This window comes from Hippichthys cyanospilos, chromosome 1 (assembly GCF_059441005.1).
Source record: "Hippichthys cyanospilos isolate Australia breed blue-spotted pipefish chromosome 1, RoL_Hcya_1.0, whole genome shotgun sequence".
Lineage (NCBI taxonomy): Eukaryota > Metazoa > Chordata > Actinopteri > Syngnathiformes > Syngnathidae > Hippichthys > Hippichthys cyanospilos.
Window position 1 is genome coordinate 16,298,210 of NC_142369.1, and position 22,418 is coordinate 16,320,627.

Below are 22,418 nucleotides of genomic sequence, written 5' to 3' on the forward strand. Positions count from 1 at the left end.
TAGTTCTTTTCATGGCTTTCCCAATATTGATACTCTAAAGTGTCTATGACAAGTGTGTTGAGAAAACGAACAAAAAAACCACAGACATTGTTCAAAAAAAGCTAAATATTTGGATTAATTTTACCCAACTTTTTGTGTTGTTTTGCATTAAAAAATCTCCCATAAATCAGTCATTTTGCTTTAAACAACCTCAAAAATTGGGTTGTTGTGTATAAAACAACGCAAAACGTTGGGTCACTCTGACCCAAATATTAGATTCTTCTTTTTTTTAGGTTAGGTTTTTCTTTGAGGTTATTTTTTTAAACTGTATTTGCGTTATATTTGACCCAACCTTTTTTCCGTCTTCTCCATCTTAGTCTGGAGAACCACTTGAGTGCATTTCTAATTCACTAATTGCTGAGCGGTTGCAGTTTTCACGAGTCAAAGTTCAGGATTAACATCTAAGAATTGACAAAATTTACATTACAGGAATGTTTTGGCTTAACCTTTTAAGACTTATTTTTGTACTGTAAAGTATGGACAGTGAGCAGTACTACTTACATCTTCTTTTGCAGTGTATTTTGGTCAACCTGTTGCTCATATCTGTAATTTGCTATGTGGATGCTGAACCTTAACATTATTTGATGCTTCACATTCAACCTGCAGGATGGAAAAGTCAGTGATTCGTTTAAAGGACTCTTAAGGAATTAACTTGTTTTCTTTTCATAACCACAAAGTCATCAAGCTTCAAGCGACGGATTTGCCGGTGGAATTGTGTGTTTTGTCTTTATAACAGCTGCAGTGTGCATCTCTTGTGTTTGTTTCAATTTTTCATCCTTCCACCGCAAGGTCGGCAAGGGAATGATGTCTGATGTTTGGACCTTTATTTAACAAAGCGTTATGAGTGTGTGTTGTGTTTCTGCACTTAGGTTCTTAGTCTTTAGCAGTGCGCCACATTTCAAGCCCCTCATTCTTAGATAATTGTGCAACTAGTCCTCAGCCTCGCCTTTAACCTGAAAACCAAGCTCATTGCAGCGCCTGGAGAAAGACACCAACCCCTTTCCCCTCCCCCAAAGATAGAAAAAAAAAATCCCAAGTTGTCCTTGTGCATAAAAGTGGATTCTACTCTCCAACACCTTTTCAAATTAATATTTGTTATGGGCGCCATTCTGCCAAGCCCAGTTTCTGTTCCTCGCCTTTGTTCCTGCGTTTGATGTAATGGAGGCAAGGACAAAGAGGAGAGCGAGCAGAGTGTGTGAAAATGGTAGTTAAGTGGGCTTAAGGGCTCCTTCAGTAGCTTGTGAAAGGCCCGGACCTTGAATGGGACCCTCGCACCGCTAAGCTGTAGTGCAGTAAACAAGACAGGTCCCGCACAAAGGTGCGTCTTAAATGAGCACAGACACCCTCCTCCTCTTTTTGACTCACCGCAGTCTCCCATCCAACTTTGACATCTGTCCAATCCCAAGATCTTCACCCAACTCAACTCCCTTTTCTTTTCACTCGCCTTCATTCTCCGCGACCCCTCCGGTGTGTGTTTGTGTTGGTGCCGATAGGCCGGGTGGGCACGGGGTAGGTCTAGTCTAGCCCGCCTGCCTAGCCAGCCTTGTCCCCAGCGCCTGGGCGGTTCAGATCTTTTGTTTAGTTAATTGCAATGAGTATAATGTACTAGTCTCTCTTAGGCCCACAAAAGACAATTAGACAATCCCAAGAATTTAATGAGACACCAGCAGGCCCAATCCCCTGCACTGCCCTGCTCTCTGTGGGCGCCCACTCCGAGGAGGGGGTTTTCATGTCTGTATCTGTTCTTGTGTGTTGACCAGATTGCTGCTATGCCCATCAGAGAAATCATCAGGCATGGTACAAAAACAATATTGCAGTGACACACAGACACAAAAAAATTAAAAACGTTCCCGAGACATTTGTATTCATATGGCACGTTTCCAAGAGTGCTACACCTCGGGATTCTCTGCGCGGGAATTGCTCTTCCAGGATGGGACAGGACTTCCTGGGAATGTCCATGTAATTATTAAGAGTGATTATTCTGCCCTCTCATTGAAAGGACAGAGTACTTGACAGTGTCATCCCCAAAAGGAAGAAGGATGGCGAGGGGGGCCCGGGTGATAGACGAAACCCTGGGTGGCCCTTTTAAGGACTTCACCCCACTCTTTTCTTTTGCTTTTTTTCCCCTCTGTCTCTATTATGTCCCCCTCGGCGTTGCCTTGTTCTGCCTGTTTCTGTCCTATTTCCCGACATAATTTCCATCTTCACCTCGCTCCAAGACCTCTCACAGGATCATGCCAAGATAAAGCAGCATTTAAACGCTAGGAATTATTCATAAATGATTCATTATGTCTTACTTAACCTTTCAGGCAGATTAATTAATAACCATATCAATATGCCATTGTTAAGTGACTGTAATTCACAGCCTTAAACATTCGTAAAAGCCAAATTCATCTTATCCCCCCCGCCCCAATCTCTTCACTCCACGTTTGTGCCCCCCATCCTGACGTTCCTTTACCTTTTTCTTCCCTGGCTAATCATGGCGTTACAACAAAAGACAAGAGCTCCATTATTGCATGTGCGCGTCCCACAAGAAAGGAAATGAGAACGGGACAGAGGGTGGCCGTGGCCTGACGCCGCACTATTAATCTTCCAGTAAAGCCTTGTCAGGCAGAAACGGACACAAATGGATCACTCCCATTAACTGGGGGAGTGTAGGTAAGGGCTTTAACAAGCGTTTACCAGAGTCCATTTTCCTCACTAATGAAGAGGGGGAATACGCAACCTCCCAGCCAAACCTGCCAGACCTTACTTTAGGTTTAGATGGAAGGGAAAAAAATATGTGGGGGCATGTCTACGAAGGTTATGCTTGCGCGGCTGACATATTTTATCACACCTTTACCTCATTGAGCTACCCAAACTCCAAGGTCGAAAAAGAAGTATTCTGGCCCTGCCGGCAAAAATAAATAAATAAATGAATGACAACCTTTGCTTCTTAGCACAATTTGGAGGAACAAAAGCAAAGATGTCGCAGTACTTAACAGGTCCGTGCAATGAGTAGCTGAGCATCTTGCATTCTTAACATCTCATTACTAATGCCTCGACTATTTCACTTTCTTTCAAGTAAACATCATCGCCCACTAATTCTGCAGACCATGTTTGACTTAAAAAAAAAAATATAGATATATATATTTACTTATACTGATTAAACAACAGCCTGCAAGCTGATTTGAACAGCCATTTGTGACTACATTGGATTCACACTCACAGTGTGTCCCATGATCCTGCTTCCAATGAATCGTAAGACTGTGCCTTAACTTCTGTTCATGTAGCAGCAAAATCTGCCGCCCATGTGCTTCACTTTTGTGTAACATGTCAGAACCATCATTTTTCATGCATGTGTCTGTTGAAATCTGAATTTGCGACCAATTATCAATGTAAAATGTGGACAAACGATGTGTCTGACATCTTCATTGAGTCATTTAGCGTTGTACGTCAATGAGGGAGAGCCAATTTTAACACATTAGGTCGGGAAATAATTTAGAAAAATACCATTCCCTTGAAGGGAGTGATTACACATGTTAATTCACTGCTTTGGCCTGTTTTGTTAGAGAATTGTCTAAAATGGGAATCATTGTTCTACAAAGCAATGTTTTTAATTCAACAAAAAAATATAAAGTCTATTTAATAATCCATTCGTCTTCAACCAATCATCTACACCAAAGCCAGAGTGAAGTGAAGAATGTCATTTATGACGCTGTACCACACAGGCTCCCTAGGGAAGCGAAGAAAGGAGAGTAGCGAGAAGACTTCACTTTCCTCGCCACTTCGCAATACACATTCACACACACCAAACATTTTTAATTATATCTCCTCCCAAGTAGTGCGTCTCAGTAACCAAGGAACTGACATTGATGCATGTGCTGATAAATCCGCAAACAGTGGAAACAAGATTAACAAAGATTTTGAGGAGAGGGTGACAGCTAATTTTCGCAATGGTCGGCACCGCATTCAAGAGTGATGTTTGTGATAGAACGAGCCACGCCTGAGAATTCACGGCGAGTTTGGGGGAGGGTGAAGGTAGCGTGAGCAGTTTAGCGCATTTGCACTTTTTAAATTGTTCTCATTTTTTCTGCAATCTTTTTCCTCTAACACCTAATTTGTCTGTCGACTCCACCGAGTTTCTTTTCTTTACATTTTAATGGTGCAACCCAGTTCAAATAATACCTTATATAAAATGAAGCAGGCTGATATTAAGTGGATAATGTAATAAGTGGTTTAAATGATCTGTTAACCACAAAGAATCAAAATATTAACTTCACACACTGATTGACATCCATTACATACCCATTGCTTTTTAAAGGTGTTTTGTTTTTTGCCCAGAAAGGTTTTTTTTTTCTTCTTTTTTTTTTTTTTTTTTTTTTTTTTTACGTATGTGAGTGCGGTTCTACGTACTTTGCAAACATGTACCTTATTTTGTGGCCGGCTGCCTCTGACTACCCGCAGCAATTTTTACAGCCATGTGTTTGAGTTCCGGACCAATCAGTATGATCTAATCAGCAGTATGTACCGCTGAGTCTGTGACATGCCACTCTAGACCTGTGGCCAGGGTGTCTCTGAACCGACTGTCAACCCACTGAGACACAGATACCCACTCCAGAGAGAAAGTTATCAGTCTGTCTCATCACACACGTTCACCCACGCACACACACACGTACACACTAGGACAGAGAACAAGATAACAATCATACTTCCACAGCTGATTTCCTATTTTCTCCTCAACCCATCCCGCTGCCTTCTTTTCTCCTCACTGCTGCCAATTTCAGGTCCATACAGTAGAAACAGCTTGTAGGTTTTTTTTTTTGTTCAGTTATTTTTTTTTTTGCTCCCTTTTCCCCTCCTTCACCTGCTTATAGTGACGCCTCACTACTCAGAATTGATTGCACCCCCCGTTTCTTCATTTGCAGGCGTCTTGACAGTTTCTTTCACGTTTCCTTTGTCTACTCCTCCTTCTCCTTCTCTATGTGTGTGTCTCTTTTGCCCCTCATCTGCTTTCGCTTCAGTTTGTTCCTATCCCAACTTGATAATGAGGAATGCGGTGTGACCCTGACCTCCAGTGGCCCCACAACCACCTCCGACCCTTCCAGGTGACCTCTGGGCTCTGTTTTGACAGCTTGATTAATTACCTATGGTTATGATTTATGGGAAAAGTGCTATGTAAAAATAATAGACAACAGGTGGTCCTTTAAAAAGGAGATTTGAAAGAACCTTCTAGAGAGTAGTGTGGTAATGGCGATGTTGAAGGGACTGTGTGAAAAAAGAAAGCGACTATGTGTTTTACAGCTGCTGTTCATGGTTAATTGCTTTCAACTGTTTTTGAAGCCTGCGTTGGGTTAATAGGAAAATGTCTACTGGTCCAAGCTTCTTTTTTTCCTTAGCAGAGCATGGATTTGACCATTTGGCCGTATAGGGTAGGGATGAAGGGGATTCCAGCCTGCATGCGTAGCTCCATGTGTGTGCTGTGAAGCGTAAACCCAGGCATGTGGTAATGACACTTTTGAAAATGTGCTTGAACACACACACACACGCACACTCGCTTAGATATTCTGCAGTACCTCTTTTTGTAGGTTGCATCCTGTGAAAATAAGCAGAGTAAATGACAGGATAGAGCAGCCTCAGTGTTTACCCTTCACACTTCAAACACAGCTTGTGATTGGCTGTGGCAACCTCAAGGACCTGTGGTGCAGCTCCACTTAGAAAGAGGTCACTCTCCCTTGGACTGTGTATCTGAATGTGTGTATGTGTGTCAGGGGGCTTTGCAGTGTACTAGTACTGCTTATAATAGCATATCCACACTCAATATAGAATTCCTTAGAAATGTGTGTTCACAGTGATCAAAGTAATTGCCTAAGGGTGTGCTTAGCTTAATATATGACGCATCCACACCACACATAGCGTCAGGCATGGTTGTCGGCAGGACCACCAGTTTTCTTACTTAGGTCAAAATAACAGGGGTTAAGGGTGAGAGGATTCCGCTTGGACCTTTGCCCTGTGAAGGTTAAAGTTTTCCTGTGATGTTCTCTGAGATGAAAACTGAAGACAGGATGGTGCAGTCTTATTATTAATCGAAACAAATAGTGGATATGTCTCACGATTTAACAAAGACAATTTTAACATAGTATTTTTTATGGGATTACAGTAATCCTTCATTTTTTAGCGTTTAATGGAGGCCGAAACCCCACGTGGAAAGTGTAAAACCGCGAAGTAGCATTTGGATCCCGGCGCAACCATCGACCAATGAGGACAATGGGGACTAGATACAACTCCTGGGCAGGAGTACACTACAACTACTTAGCGGCAGATTGGCTGAGCGGTGCACCAGTAACATGTTAATATTTTTCCTAGATTTATTTTGTAATCAATTGGAATTTCAAGTGTATACTCTGCCTGTTATCATGTTTAGTCAGCTACGGGCTTCACTTTAGTCTGACGTCTGAGAGAGAGAGAGAGAAACTGCAGCTCTCAGTGATCCTGTGATCAGGGTTCATACTGAAACACTATGTTGAAAATGGAACCACAAATAACACTTTTGCATGGAAATTTTTGTGAGAAATCATTTACGTATCTGAGCACTGTTGCTGTCGCGATTGTGTTCATTAACAAAATGCTCAAAACTCTTAAGTCAGTTTGTATCTTTGTATCTTGGCACTGACTTTAGTCTCAAGCTTCATGAGAAGAGAATCTTTAGTTTAACATTGCCTCATATATGTGTAAATAGTGCACAATTAAGTAGCCTTCAGATGGGTTTATTCTATTTTGCCGTTTTTTTTCTTTCCCTTTCTTTTCTAGCCTCTTTGCCTTCCCTTTCTTCTGCCCTTTTTCCTTGATTTATACATTAAATAGTTAGGCAGGAGGGCAGGGACACACCTATCATTCTATGATCTATATCTCTTTGCCCCCATTAAAAATACATGTGTATGCTTAGGGGAGACAATATAGAATTTATAAATCAAAATGCTAACGGCCTCAGAATAAGCCGCCTCTCTTTTTTTTCCCCACAGATTTCCAGCTTTGGGACAAGTGTTCTTTCTTTGTACCATATTGTGGCAATCACATGTTTTATGCTCTTTTATTGAACGCTTCTGGAAATTTGAGTTAATCTTGGATTCAATAATCATTGTAATAATTTGCTCAAGAAAGAGAACAGTTGTCGAAACCATCCGTTTTATGCTTTGATTTAGCATCCATGTGTTAAAAGATGATGCTTTCAAAAACATCTGTTCTCTGGACATTTCAGTTGGTGCAACCGCAAATCTAACAATTGCAATATTTTTTTGCAGACATGCCCAATTTGAATTCACTAGATACAGTAGAACCAAAATACAGTGCAAAGTTTATTTTACAATATGTTATATTTTATGGTCATTAAACTATATAGTTCAGAATTGCAGTGAGGTATTATAATATGTACTTTATGTACTGTATGGCCGTGTATTAATCATTCACCAGCTATCCATTCATCCTTTTTATATGCTTCTCAGTCTCACTTGGGTCACATGTCAGCTGCCGCCTATCCTAGCCGAGCTTGTGCAAGATGCATGATACATCCTGGACTGGTCGCCAGCTACTCACAGGGCACATTCAGTACAGACAAATCAAGCATTTACACTCATATCCCTTCTTCATTGTAACTGCCTCAAGTCCAGGAAGAACATGCAAACATTTAGCAGTAGTGTATTGTGAGCTTATTTCCCCCTTGTACTCAATAAATCATGCATATACAGTACAGTATATACAAAAGAAAAGTAACTCAGTCGAAGCTAAGCCTTTTAGAATAATCAAATAAAAAAACATGCTCTAATATCTAATTCAAATTAACTGACAAGTCAGCTGGGATAGGCACCCGCAAGCCTGCGACCATTGTGAAGATAAGCGGCTCTAGAACAAAAGCCGGACAAAAGCCAAACCAGAACGGACAAAAGCCAAACCAAATAACTAAGAATAAATTAACGATTCAAATAATAATAATCTAACTCTGCTCTGTGTCTTCAGTCACAAATAGTGAACATGGAGACTGTTTTGCATAGTAAAACTGAACTCCTAAATTCCAATGTTTATGAGTTTACAGTATCTTATCTTTGATAAAGACAAGCTAAAAAAAAAAAAGGTTGACAAATGACTCTGGTAACATTTACTTGCACAATCGATGGCTCTGACAATTTCCACCTGGACGGTGATTAATGTTACATCCACCCCCACAAGCCTAGCAGCCCCCATCCCTCCCCAACGCATGGTGCTGAGAGCAGATGAAGCAGGCACCGCAGGTTTGTGTGCACCAGTCAATGTTATGTGGGTTGTGTGTCCACGCAGGTGCCCTCTCATTTAGTAAGGTCCTAACAGTCACTTCCCAGAAAAATACATACCCTAACTGGCCGAGGCACTGGTAATGAGTGAGTTACTCGAGTAGTTTTGCTCGTGCCATTTCTACTTCTCTTTCCTTTCACCAAGGTGCTGGAAATAGAAAGGTCGGGAGGAGCGAGACAGGAAACTGAAAGAAATGTAAATGCGCGCATGAAAAGAAGCTGATGCATCAGGGATCAGAAGCTGTGCTATTCTCTTCACTTCCTCCACCCCACTGTTCCACTTTGAACTCATTTATAAATATTCAGCTCCACATATAAACAATTTCTAAATGAGCCCAGACATCCGTGCCAAGGTTAAAAACCTTGCTTCTTATTACCCACGCAACTACTCAATGGTTAACATCTAACTCTAACCTAAACTATTTGTGCTCATTAAGATCAAGAGAAAGTTCATCATTATCGCCCTTGCTTGTTGAGTTTTATGCGAGCGCAAACAATGATGGTAGCCTTTGAACTTGAATTTAAAGAAAATTCAATTGGGGCTAAATGTAGTGGGTGCAAAAACAGATAAAGAGAAACACCGTAATAAGGATAAGCAGTATAGAAAAGAGATGCCGAGAAGGCACTTATTATTTATTTATTTATTTATTGCTTTTGTAACGACAGTATCACATATATTTGAAATCTTAACCTGAGTGAAGAATTGTATCTTCTTCTGTTGTGGGTCATATTTTACATAATGAAACAACCCTTATTGTTGTCACCACTGCTTGGAGCACTTTTTCACAGTCTTAGAATGCATGAGAAATATCTTTCAGAGGAATACGTGAAGATGTCTTCTAACGTTCAGTTCAAATGGAAGAACTATCGGTTAGCTCATGTACTGCCAGTCCAGAAAAATAAGAATTTGACATATACACTTTAGCCATCAAAGGCAGTGAACATTTTAACTTGACTTGAAAAGGAAATTTCTAATGCTCAAATAACTGCTGTTATTATACGACATCAGAGATTCCATACAGTTGCTCAACCTGGAGCAACTTGACCGGGCCAGACATGCTTACCACTAGCACAGTCAACAAACTCACTGTCAGTTGAGAAGAAAAAAAAAAAGTATTTAATTATTTACCTTTAGCCATCAGTGGCAGTAAATGAATTAACCTGATGAAACACTAACTACTTGGAGAGGCATTTTTCTTTGTTTTAAGGATCCTTTAGTTTATTGGCCATTTTCAACAGTAATAAGATATTGACAACAATTAGAAAATTTAATCAGTATAATTAGTACATTTAACTGAAAATGGCATCACTTGTGCTCAGGACTCCGGTAACAACTAATCACAGCTTGGCTCGGAAAACAGATGGGCTGTTTTTAGTCAACTGAGACCTGAGCACATGTGATGTCATTTTCAGTCGACAGCAAGTGTCAAAATTTGTTTTTAAAGGTATTAATAATATGTTAAAAATGCATTATTTGATGTATATGAAGGAACTACTTTTTTAGTTCTGAAAATAACTACATAAGCATCATTTTTAGTAACATTTTAACATGTGTAACACACAAATGTACATAAACCTTTATGAAACATTTACGCAGCCTTTAATGTTTGCTGTTATGACAACTCGGGGGTGAATTGTATTTCTTTGTAAAGGTCCGATATGAATTTAGGAAAATAAACCATTCAATTTCCTACTATTCAGAACAAGCTATTTCAAATGAGAGATTTTATTCAGTTCTCTCTTATGAGACAATGTGGGGTGTTCCTAATTTTATGGATATGAGTGTACCGTATAAATATGAACTCATTGTGATTTTTCCTGCTGACCATGTATTGGTATTGTAATACCAGCTCCTTGTGCTTTCTCTTGTCAGCTTTTTTGCTTTGCCTTTTTGCATAAAACTGTGGGATAATAATATTGAGTAGAGTTTAGGTGTTCTTTGACAGGCCCCCTCTGGGCATTCATATTTATCAAGAGAATGATGGATTTTGTCCTGACAGGCTGATGACATTCCCATCTCATATCCTCTCACATCACCCCTAAGATCCACACATCTTTTCATCACCCCGTGGTACAGTAAAGTACTCTGGTGCGCCTCCATTCTTAGAGAAACATAGGAGGGTCTTGGGTTAGAGGGGTGCTGTGTTGTAATGAAAACGGGGGTACCGTGACTAAATGTGACAGTACTGTGCGATCTGTGTGGTATGTCAGTTAAAAACAAAAAAGAGAGGGGGGCGGAAAGAGGGAGAATGATTGGATAGAAAAACAAAACTTGTAGTGACAGTCAAGGTCACATAAAGCAGGGTGGCCCTGTTGGAAATCAAAAGCTTATACAGAGCTTATTAGTTCTTAGCTTATTCACTGCTATTTAACTGTCCTGCCTATTTAGGTTTTTGCCGTCATGTGATATGACACTCCAGCAACTAGATGCCCCCCCCCAAATGTCTGTCAGTCATTGTGCCTCATTCAGGTCTCAATTCCTCCCCTCCGCCATCCTATTGGTTATGTATGCCATGCTGAGTGACCCTTTCCCCATTGTCACTCAAGTCTTAGCAGCAAATCAGGCCCTGCTTGCTGCGGAAACAAGGAAGTGAAAGCTGCTGGAGAAAAGGGAGTGTCCCTTGCCCCAATCCAAACATAAAACCTTGACAAAAATAAAATAGCACACGTCAGCAATAAGGCAATCTAAACGGACACCCGCAAACCCTGCGATGGCAAGTGCGTGTCGACGAATCTGTTGGGGTGCATTTATAGGCTGCCATTCTGTACCATGACCATTCATGTCGTCTAAAATTCACACAAACATACCGTTCACTGTCCACATCCATGACACCTATCAGCCGTCCTTTGTACCTGTCAAGTGCTGTCCTTTTCCCCCTCACCCAAAGCCGCCTGCTCACTGCATGAGAGCCCTCACATCAAAGCTGCGCTAAGCCCCGCTCACACAGATGAAACACACTCTCACTCCGGCCGCCTCGCTCGCCACTCCCTCATACGTATTAGACACATTTCATTTCATTTTCAGCCCAATTGGTAAAACTAGGTGCTGCTGTCTTAAAAGAGGTTGCAGGGCGGGGGCCATCTTATTTACTGGCCATTGTGTAGGCAGCATCAGCCACACACAGACTCAAACACACAGCTAATAATTCAACTAGAGAGGAAAATAATGATGTGTGGTTGTAGTGGGTGAAAAGCATCCTATTGAACCATAAAGGGAGCCCGTAAGGGTCTCCGTATTGTAGTTAAAAAGCATCATCTTATTTCTATTCATCTTATTTCTACTCCCAAACGGTACCTGGTCTCACATTTCACAATTTGTATTTCAAAAATAAAACTGCGCACTTTTCAGAACCCTAGTTTAAATTTAGAATTAGCTATCCCGCTTAAATTGACTCTGCTGGGCTCCTCAAACGCTGCTAGAGTGACAGAACTAAACCATAAAGTGAGATGTTCAGGAAAAAAAATATTCCCTGAGAACATTATCAGAAATAAAAAAAAATCGGTTTGGTCAACTATATATACACTCATTATTGAAAAATGCAAATAATCATGGAAAAATATGCGATTAATCACTTTTTAAAATGATTTTTGCAAGGATTCTTAGCATTACATATTTAGAAAAAAAAAATCTAAGACTCCCATTGAGGTAAGATGGCGCGACGATGGAAAGAAAGGTCTCTCCCCAGTGATGATACAAGCTGGTTTCCGTAGCAGCGGCAGCTTTTGTTTTGCCGTGATGAGGGACAGGCCGACAAAAGAGTGCTAAGGAGCGTCCAGCGCAGGGTGATGGAGGTCGAGGTTCCTTCCCATAGCAGGGTCGGGGTAACCTTCTTGACCGCTGGCCTCGGGGCAGGGACTCAGTGTGGTGGTGGCACCGGGGCACCCGCAGGGCATGGGAAGAGGCTCAGCCTGCACGCCACTGCAGAAAGGACAAGACTGACCCAACGTTAGAGGACTGTGTGTGTGTGTGTTTCCTTTAGGACTGTGCCCGTGTGTGTTTAGCACAAAGGCAACGCGACACCAGACGTTGCAAACGTGTGTGAGGGAGATTTAGTGGTTTGAAAAAGAGGGTGACCCGAGATTTGCAGCGCACATGTGTTTGAGATTCAGACGTTGACAGCACATCACAACACAAAGATCAGATTTAGACACACTTTGTGCTAATGTGGGTAAGACTTAACATTTAGCACAAAACACAAAGGACCGAATGACCTCACTTTAGAAGACTTTCAGAGGATTTAACTGTCACCAAACAAGGATTGAACTGTTAGCCTTGTGGGAGAGATTGTGTGGAATGCATGCCTTGTTTTTGTACGTTCTATTCCCGGTGGTAGGCAAGTTAAAATGCATTGATCACTTTTTTTTTTTTTTTTTTTGATAACGTTTGGACTGCTTTTGCACGTAACATAAGAACAGAGTAAGCGGATTGCTAAGCAGCTAGCGGACTTGACATCAACGTAAACATCTCAGTGTCAACTAATAGGTCTCTGACACACAAGTGAACATAGCAGCGCTGCCCCTCCAGGCGGCAACGACAGCGGCTGCCTTTACAGCGATGTCCTTCTGGGTGATTGCATAACAGAAAGGGTTCGTATTAGCTCACTTAGGTGTGTTAGTCTGTCCAAAGCAAAGGCTATAGGCCGAGAGCGAGTGTTGGCATTAGGCGGAAGCTACAAGGTCCTCGGACCACTTGAGGTTAGCATCAGAATGCTGAAGGGCGGGAAGGGTTATTGATGAGTGACGGGCGAGGGTTAAGGAACTGAAGGTTCACCCTGCTTGTAGGCCACTCGGGGTTAGCCAGTGAACACTTGGACCTGTGTGGTTGGACCATTAACTTTTGCCCTGGAAAAACCAGGATTAGTGAAATACAGAAACAGACTAGAAAGCTGTGATGGTGTTTGATGTCTGTCCCATGCTCTGCACTGCTACATCTTCTCTTTTTTTTCCTCCCTGATGCCAGCTAAGTTATTATTGTACAACAAATGTTTTTTTTTAATCCTTTAACTGGATATATGATGCTAATACAGTCATAATGTAAATGTGTCCTTGCATGATGCTTTCAAGGGATCAGAAGATTTTTTTAATTTGTACAACATTCAAGCAAGCCATACTGATAAAATTGGAATGTTATTCTATATATTACATATTGTGAACAAAGCTTTTCAGTTAAAACCCCGAGGTATTTTAAATAGAAGTTCCAATGCAAAATAATAGTAAATTGCCATGCTCTATATTTTATGTTTCTTTTGTCTTTTATGTTTTTTTGTATTGGTCTATGCATTTAATCTTGTGTATGATCTTATCCCTTCGGCTATGTTATCATGTTGCCACCAGTGGGCAGTGCCACAGAGCCGGTGTAAATCTAGTTCAACCGCATGTCTCTGTTCCTCCTTCCCCTCCTCAAGCCAGATCCCATTTTCATCTGGTCATCCATCTGTCGGCATGTGTGTTCGGGTGTCGTCAACTCTGTGTGAAAATGTCTCGGTAATGTCACCGGCCCAAGTTTAATCTCCCTAATAGATCCTCCCCCATTATCACCACGGTCACAATTGACTCAAAGCTTCTGAAAATAACAGAAACTGAAAATAAACTGTACCTGCATAAAAATCCTTCACAAAATGATTATACTTATTTCCAATGTAGAACATATTTTATCATTATATAGAAGCCAAGTATCTCTGTGATCAAAGATAAATCATTACATTTTTAAATACAATATTATCAGATCTACTGAAAATATAGTTCTCATTGAAATTGTAATACAAGTCCAGGAAGAGGTACGTTCATTTTAAAAGGAGTGAGTTGCGATCTAATTTCATAATCTACATAAGTGCAAATGTGTCATTGTGCGTTGTCAACAGACGGCAGGTGCTAAGGGAAAGGGTGTGTGGCAGGTTTGATGGAGTTGAGCACAGAGGGGACACACAGGCAGAACACGCACATTGCGTTAACACTTATTAAGCAAGAGAAGATGTGTGTGATGCCTTGAGAAGGCAGTGAGGAAGCTGAGCGACGCCACCTCTCTTAATTCCCTCTCACTTCCCCTAAAGGTATTTTTGTGTCTCCCCATACTCCTCGGAATGTGCTCTTGATGTGTAAACTGTGTGCGTATGTGGGTGTGCGTCTGTCCAGTTGAGTCTGGTGGGGGCTGTGTATGTATTCACAATAGCAGTTGTGTGTGAACCTTCAATGTGAAACAAGATCTATTTCCTGCTGTAATCTCAGCGTGCTCGGGACAATAAACACAGTTAATTAGAAATGTTAGCAAAGTTGAAGAAGTCACGGCAATGCCCACACTGCAAAACAAAAAAACAAAAAAACCCCACTTATTTAATGTTCTCATATCCGTGTTTTCTTATATTATTTTGTAGGCAATTATACAGAAGTCACACACGGATGTGTATTGAAGCAGCAGCAAACTCCCAGCCTGGTGAGTGATGCTGGGATCGATTGAGTTTGATATTTAGTGGCATGTGGCCTTTGGAGTCACTAAGTGCTGTCCACTGACTAAAACCGCTGTTGGGGAATTTCAATTGTGCTTGTCAGACTTTTAGCTGCTGCAAAGCTGTTTTTTTTTCTCCCTCACTTTTTCATTTGAATTTTATTCAGTTACCTAGTGATTTAAGTCTGAGCTTGGTTGCGTGTTTCTGAGGGTAACCTGTTATTTTAATGAGTTTGAGATGATCATGCTTTTTTTCTCAAAAATTTAACAATTACCAGGGAAAAAAGTGACGTGTGGAAACATGGCCAAAGTCAACAATGACTAGAAACACACATATAATACATGATAATAATGTATGTATTGTTTTACACTCTTTTGAAATCATTTCTTTTTACTAATTTCACGTCATGTTCTTGCCATCGTAGTATGGTAATGTCATTATTTAATATATTAGTATAGTAATGTCGTTATTATTTCATTTTATTCAACTTTCCATTTTTGCACGGAAATACAATTTTAATTTTCATATAAGGTGCAGACCAATTTTCTTTATCTACAGCACATCTTTATCTACAGAACACTCATCTAATATAAAGGCATCATTAGTAAACAGATAACATAATAAAATAAAAGTATGAAAACAAAAAACGGATGCTTTTGCCTAGCGATGTGGCTTTAATGTACAATGTCTCTTCTTTGTTTTAGGAGGGCTACGGCGTGATCGTACTCAACCCAAATGAGAACTACCTGGAGATGGAGAAATCGTCTCCTCTGCCCTGTCCAAACGAAGACTCGGACGAACCCATCGAAAAGAAGAAACGTAAAGATAACAAGGAGGGCAAGAAGAGGAAAGATTTTTGCGAGAAATACCGCAACCCACAGAGGGAGACGGAGACGGAGCGGATCCCCATACGGGTATGCGGTTTATCTTTTGAGGAGGTGGGAGGGGCGCGAGCGTTTGAGAGACGTGGTGGCAGGAAGAGAGGGATGGACGTTCATCACGCGCGGAGATGATAGGTGATGGTTTAGGGTCGCGGAAGAAGGTGGGAAAATCGGCGGCAGGAACTCTGGAAAGGACAAAGGACAGTGGGGGAGTGGCAGGCGTCCATCAGAGACGGCCAGGGAGGAAATGTTAAGTAACTCGGGAGGAAGGGAAGGATGAGAAGCAGAAGGAGAAAGAGAGGCTCTTGTGTGGTCAGCCTGTGTGTGAAGAGGTTGGCCGGGCTCCAGTCGCCTCTCAGTGAGCAAGTGTTAACCACATGGCTACCTCCCTCTCGCCCTCTTTTTCTCCCTCTTTCCCTCTCGCTCTCTTCCTCCTCATGATGATGGCGGGCTGGTCAGTCTTTGTTGACCACTGGGATTATTATCTCTCCGACACACACACTGCAAAGGCACTGCAAAATTCTTATCAGGTGACACCGACTGCATACAAACACGCATATTAACAGATGTGCATATACACACACCCGTGTTTGGAGCGCACTGTGGTCAAACAAAGGAAGTTACCCTTTTAATGAATGTATTTCCATTGTGCACAATAATTGAGGCCAGACTGGAGTGAAATAAAGCAATATTGTTCGAGACCGCTTTTGTTTTACCGCAGCCAAAATGATTATTTGCTGTCTCATAAAGATCCAGACAGCCTTGTTTTTTTTTTTTTTTTTTTTATGGCTGTAATCTGGTAACAAGGTCACCGTTTGATTTAGACGTTAGGAACTTTCATGAGCTGGGATCCCATGTGCAGTACCAGTCAACATTTCGAAACACCTTCAAATTCATTTGGTCTCAAAACACACTACATACCCACCTCATAAATCTTTCTACGGAAAGTATGCAGTTTTTTCTGGACAAAAAAAATATATATATATTTATATATTATAAAATACAGTATATTCTCTTTTGATTACATGTTTTATTATCGTACCGATAGGGATTTTTTAGGCCGATGCTGATTTTTGGCAGAAAAAGTTTGTGATTGTGCTGATTAATCACAATAGATCTTTAAAGATATCGTAAATAAATACTGTTTTTTCCCTCCCAATGCATTTCGTAAGATATCAATTTTATGTTGGTTTTCACTATTCTGGTAGCTGTTCTCCACAAATGGTAGCTGGGGTCAACAGTAAATGAATTAAAAATAAGTAAATAAAAAATCTCCCAATGCTTTTCAATGGATTTCAATTACATGTGGATTTTCACAGTTCTGGTACCTAATAGCAGGGTCAAAAGTAAATACAGTAAATTCTTAAAAACAAAACAAAAAAATAAATGGTATGAATTGTGTGTGTGTGTGTGTGCGTGTGTGTGTGCATATATACAACTTTCATGGATTGTTCACCTAAGCTTATAAAAAAATTAAGATTTGCGTTGTCAGGTCCGCAGAATGAGCTCATCAACAATTTTAAGGATACATGGTTATGGCAGTGTTACTTGTATACAACTGTTGTAAATGGTTTAATACATAAAAGTTAAAAAAATAATAACACCCACACATATCAGATATTGCCATAATTGTTTGATGACCATAATTGGTCATTTTAAACACCCAGCTCTATAGTTAACTATAAATGTACTGCAGCATTCAGGAAATTTGTGAAATAGCATGACGCCTTCTTGTGCCTGACTCAAAAGTAAGCCATTTGTTTGCCATTGAATTGCTCTAAAATTACATTGCTAAATAGGCTTTAAAAAAATGACAGAAGTTCTATCCACCACTTCTAATTTCACCTGCGCTATCTTGGCATTGTTGTGCATGCCGGTTTATACTTGGTTTTCCAAATTTCAGACACACATTCAGATATCAATATTTGTCTGAGGTTTGATCAATCCCATTGTGTGTGCGAAATTTGCCTTTCCATAGGCTGCTCCCGGAATGCCCAAAAATTAACAGTGCTTTATAGGTCAAATCCTGGTTTATCTCTTTTGTTCCTACCTGCAAACCTTTGGGAAATCAGAAACAAATACCACCAAATATCAATAAGCCGCACTGACTAATTTCTAAGCAAGTGTGTTAAGGCACCAAAGATGTGTGTTTGTTGTTGTGTGTATATGCCCCTTCCTGCAGAATCCAGTGAGTTTTTACACTGATTATTATCATATTAAGACTTCCCCGCCCACCAATGTTTCCAGACAGATGCAATATGATTCACATCTTGCTGTTGAACTTGTCTCGCCTCCCACATGCTTGTGTAATGCATGCCAGACAGGATCAGATGCATTTAGCTAAAGACAATACCCAGCTGTTGTGCGAGTTTTTTTTCCCTTTATTGCAGTGTCCTGCAAGTGCACAAGTATTGTAAACTCATATATATATATATATATATATATATATATGTATATATATATATATATATATATATATATATATATATATATATATATATATAATTTTTTAAATAATTTTTTTCCTCTATTTTAATCAAGCACATCAAATCGTCAGGTCATTTTCAATTCCCAGTAAAATAACAAAAAGAAGCACAATAAATGACACAGGTAAAAATAAACAGTAAAACAACAACACATGTAGGTTATTATTTTTAATCGTTTTGGTTAAAGATTCAAAAAATAAAGCAAGATGACGTTTGTTTTTTTCTTTTTTAATGAAAATGCAGCACCAAAAAAGAATGTTTCCTGTCCATATTTAATTTCAAGTTTTTAATTTCAGTTTGAGCAGATTTCAGCTTTTCATGATTTTCTTTTTTCACAGCTAAGGAGGACGGAAACGGAATTTGCCCCTGTCAATGACATGCAATCAAGTCAGTCATGCACTTCATCAGACTATTTTCAGATGATGACTATGTGAGCTGAGGCATTTATTTTTTTAAACAGCAATTAATTGAAATATCAGCAGGAGTTTTACATTTTACAGCCAAACATACTTGTTAAATGTGGGGATTGCAGTGCACGGGTTGAGATAAGTGACTAAACAGGTTGAATCTTTGTTGGTGACCCTTGAATTTTGATCTTTGACCCAAAAGTCAGTGAGATGTGAGTTTGTTTGACCTTTCCTCCTCCAAGCACGCCCCCTTCTGCACCGCTTTGCTTACCAAGGCTCTGCCTCAGTCCACCTTGGAGTAAGCTGTCACACATATGCATTCACACACACACACGCACACACTCATCAGAAATCTTAGTTCTTTTTCCTCCTTCAATCTTTTTGTGTGCGTGTGCATGTGTGCGTAGCCTCCTCTTTTACCTCCGTTAGTCAGGGTGGGTGGTGGATCAAATCAAACCTCTTTAGCCGGCCTGTTTTCATCTTTTTGAACAGAACCCACCCGAGGCACGTGCATTCACACGCATACAAACCTTTTTGTTCTCCACACCTCACACTCTTAACTCCCACTGAGCTCCAAGACCACCTGCACACAGCCATTCAACAATGCGCTTTCTCAAATATACGCATCTTTTCGCATTACAATATACATTTAAGCATCGAAAATGCTTCTTTGACTATTTGCATGGAGCAATACAAGTATGTTCAGAAAATGTCAATATTAATTCCCTTTTTAACTTCAATGAGCCCCTCATACCGCTAATAAAACTGAAGTGATTATTATGCTCCCTTACACCCATTAATAAGTTCTTTACTGCTTTTAAGGTTCCTACTCTTTAGCCTTAGGTCCATAGTTTGCAACCCCTCAACCTTATCTAATCCCTCTTCTCCCCTCCTGCGTCAGATCACACACTAGCAGCCCATGTTTAGGGGGGATGTTTGATGGAGTAAGGAGGGATGGGAGAACATAGAAAGTGGGATGCTGATGAGGAGTGAGGGGGCAGTGGGGCGCTTTCTTAGCACTATGCCATATAGAAGTTTGGGAGTTCACTTTACTCTGAATTTTAGCAGTAATCCAGTTAGCTATTTTCTGTCAGCCAAGCGGAGGAATGGCAGGAACAAAAGGCACATTCATGGGCTTAAGAAGCTTCCAAAGAGTTCACCCAAGGCTGGCTGGCTGGGATTAGGCCCACAGGCCCTGGAAAAGTAGAAAGGGGGGAAAAAGAGCAAAGGGGACTGAAAAACATAGAATCATCTTTCTTTAACATTATACCTTTATAAAAATTACGTTTTTTTTTTATAGCTGTTTATTATGGTTTCGTAGTGTCACAAATTGTTTAAGGGATATGGCACACACACTTTAATCACATTTTAAAGCAGTTTGTGGAAGACTGACTATAATTCAGCATCAGGGTAGCATCAGGGACACGATAGTCTTTCTTAAATTTAGCATTGCTGAATTTTCTTACACAGTTCATGTGTGTGGGATACTCATTGATACATAGGTCATTTCGCAATCCAGAGATTGTGTGTTGGATCACCAGCCATTGTGACCATGTCACAGTATCCTTAAGAAGGATTCTGAACTCCCAGTTCCTCCTGATGCTGCATCTTCATTGGGTGCACGAATAGTCAAATGTATAGCACATTGAGAGGCTTGATGGAAACGTGCTGTGTAACTGAAGTACAATTTACCACTTAAGTCCCATTTCCACCAACGGTACTGTATGTACTCTACTCGTCAAATGCCAAGTTTCCACCGAGAAGTACTCTGCCTTAGACTACTCACTTTCTCTGGTACCTACTTCTTTGTGGTTCCAACCAATACAAAATAGCCTGGTTCCTAAAAGTGACGTAGATGCTCTCCATTGTGTTTGTGCATGCTTGTTATGGTCACTATTATCATGACTGCACTGGCGAGGTGAGCGCATGGACTCTTGGGTAGTGACGGTAGTGGTGTAGAGCCGAGTAGAGTAGCGTAGAGCACAGGAGGTACAGCCGGTGTAAACACGGCCTTATATTATTTCCTCCTTTAATCCTTTATTCGCCAAAAGCTCAATTGCGCTTAGCCACACTTACAGTGCAGTACACACTGACACGACATACCGGTGTCCTAACCCTTGCTTAGCATCTGGACTCTAGTTTTTTCACTAAACAATTCACAGCTTCATCACATTCTCATAAAAAGACATCATGCACATACATTAGTAATTGTATTCAACATAGTGTCTTTTTTTTAAAGATTGTTTTTTTCCTAATCTCAATCCCAATCTGTTGCCCGAATGCAATTATGCAGACAGAGTTTATTTGACCTTTGGCCTCATGCCAAGAGGTAAGGCTCAGCACACCCAAGGACAGGTAGGGACTTGATTAACCTCTGCAACCGCTCAGAGGAAAGGTCAATGGCCAAAGCTTGAGGGCAGCTCACCCGCTCGCTAGAAGGGCCAAACTGGCTGTATGCCATCCGTGTAGCTGCGTTGTGTTTTCTCTGATTATCCAGTCACAGCTTTGACCTTTGTTTTTCTGCATCAGGCTCTTTGTGGCGGCACTGGTGTTGCAGAGTGTTTTCTTTTTTTGTTTTGTTACTGTGTTTTAATTATGCTCTTAAAGCTCTTTAAGGTTCTAAAGAACCTCGTCTGAAGCCATCTTTCTACCAAGTGGTTAGTTTTGTTGAGCTTTCCAATATATAGTTTGGAAGTCATCCCCAATCTGACTTGATTTTGAGATGCCTCATAGCTACTTTGACTACAGTATGTATACAGCAAAGAAATTTAAGTAACAAAGAAAACATTTAAAGAAAAGTGTTTATCAAATAAAATATTTAAATTCTTAAAAATTGACAACTGAAATTACAGTTTACCTTTTTAGGTATATCAGTAATCAAAGCTAAGAAAAAAGCAAAGATGGCCATCTTTTTATTGCACACTCAATCAATTCTTATTGCATTCAAAAACGAAAACAACAAACAAAAATCATTTTCAAAAAGTAGTAACAACAACACACCTGCGCCAAAAGTGGTTTAAAATTAAATACATCAATCAAAGAAGAACCAAAAAAAAAAAAATACCATGTATGCAGTAGTGCATTATTTCAGTGAGAAAAAAACGGTGGGAAATAACCACAATGTTATGTACTTCCTTCTTTGCAGCTTTGGTTGACAAAATATTTTAATAGAACATTTGGACATGCATATTTATGAATTGTGATCTTGGCAACAAATCCACAATAGTCAACATACCAAGCATGCAATACAGTATAGTCATAAGGTGTGTCAGGAAAAATCCAGGGCGGTCTTGACCAAAGGCAAAGATGTTTAGATGTCTCTAAACTGGGACCCGACAGACATGAGTACATGATCAGGATTGTGCGGTGCAGATTTAAAAAAATTATAGTTAAAATAGCATTTGTTTTGATCACGGGCCGCCTGGTAACTATTCCGCCCAAAAGCAGGTCCATGAACCTTTCTGATCCACCTTGCCTTGCTCTTGGGCTTCTTCCTATCCGATTACCCTTGAGGAACCAAGGGTCAGATCCTCCGGGGGACTATGGTGCGTCTTGTGCCACTTCCTCCAAGAATTAGGATACCACATTACAATGACCATGGTCTCGAGCAGTGTTTTCTAACGAGCCTCACCGTGAGACCCCCCCAATAGTCCCAACCCACTTTAATGCAGGTAAAACCAAGCAAAAGTCTTTCCCCCTTAGTCAGTACCCTTCAGAACTTTTGCCAATGGGGAATGTGAAAAATGGGTACTTTACTGAGCTAAGACAAATGCTGCTTGGTGGAAATGAGGCTTAAGTATTTGTGTTAGTACCTGAGTGTGTCAGTGTGTATGCATGTGTGTGTTTGCTCAAGGCAGAA

General features: G+C 40.5%; 1 protein-coding gene across 2 annotated transcripts in view; it reads left to right on the plus strand.

The window, feature by feature from the left end:
• Positions 1 to 22,418, plus strand: part of arb2a (ARB2 cotranscriptional regulator A) — a 154,787-nt gene that overhangs the window by 44,829 nt on the left and 87,540 nt on the right. For both annotated transcript variants that reach the window (XM_088407703.1, XM_088407712.1), the window contains one exon: positions 15,490 to 15,699. In XM_088407703.1, the coding sequence (XP_088263829.1) occupies positions 15,490 to 15,699 (210 nt within the window). The remainder of the gene's footprint in view (positions 1 to 15,489; positions 15,700 to 22,418) is intronic.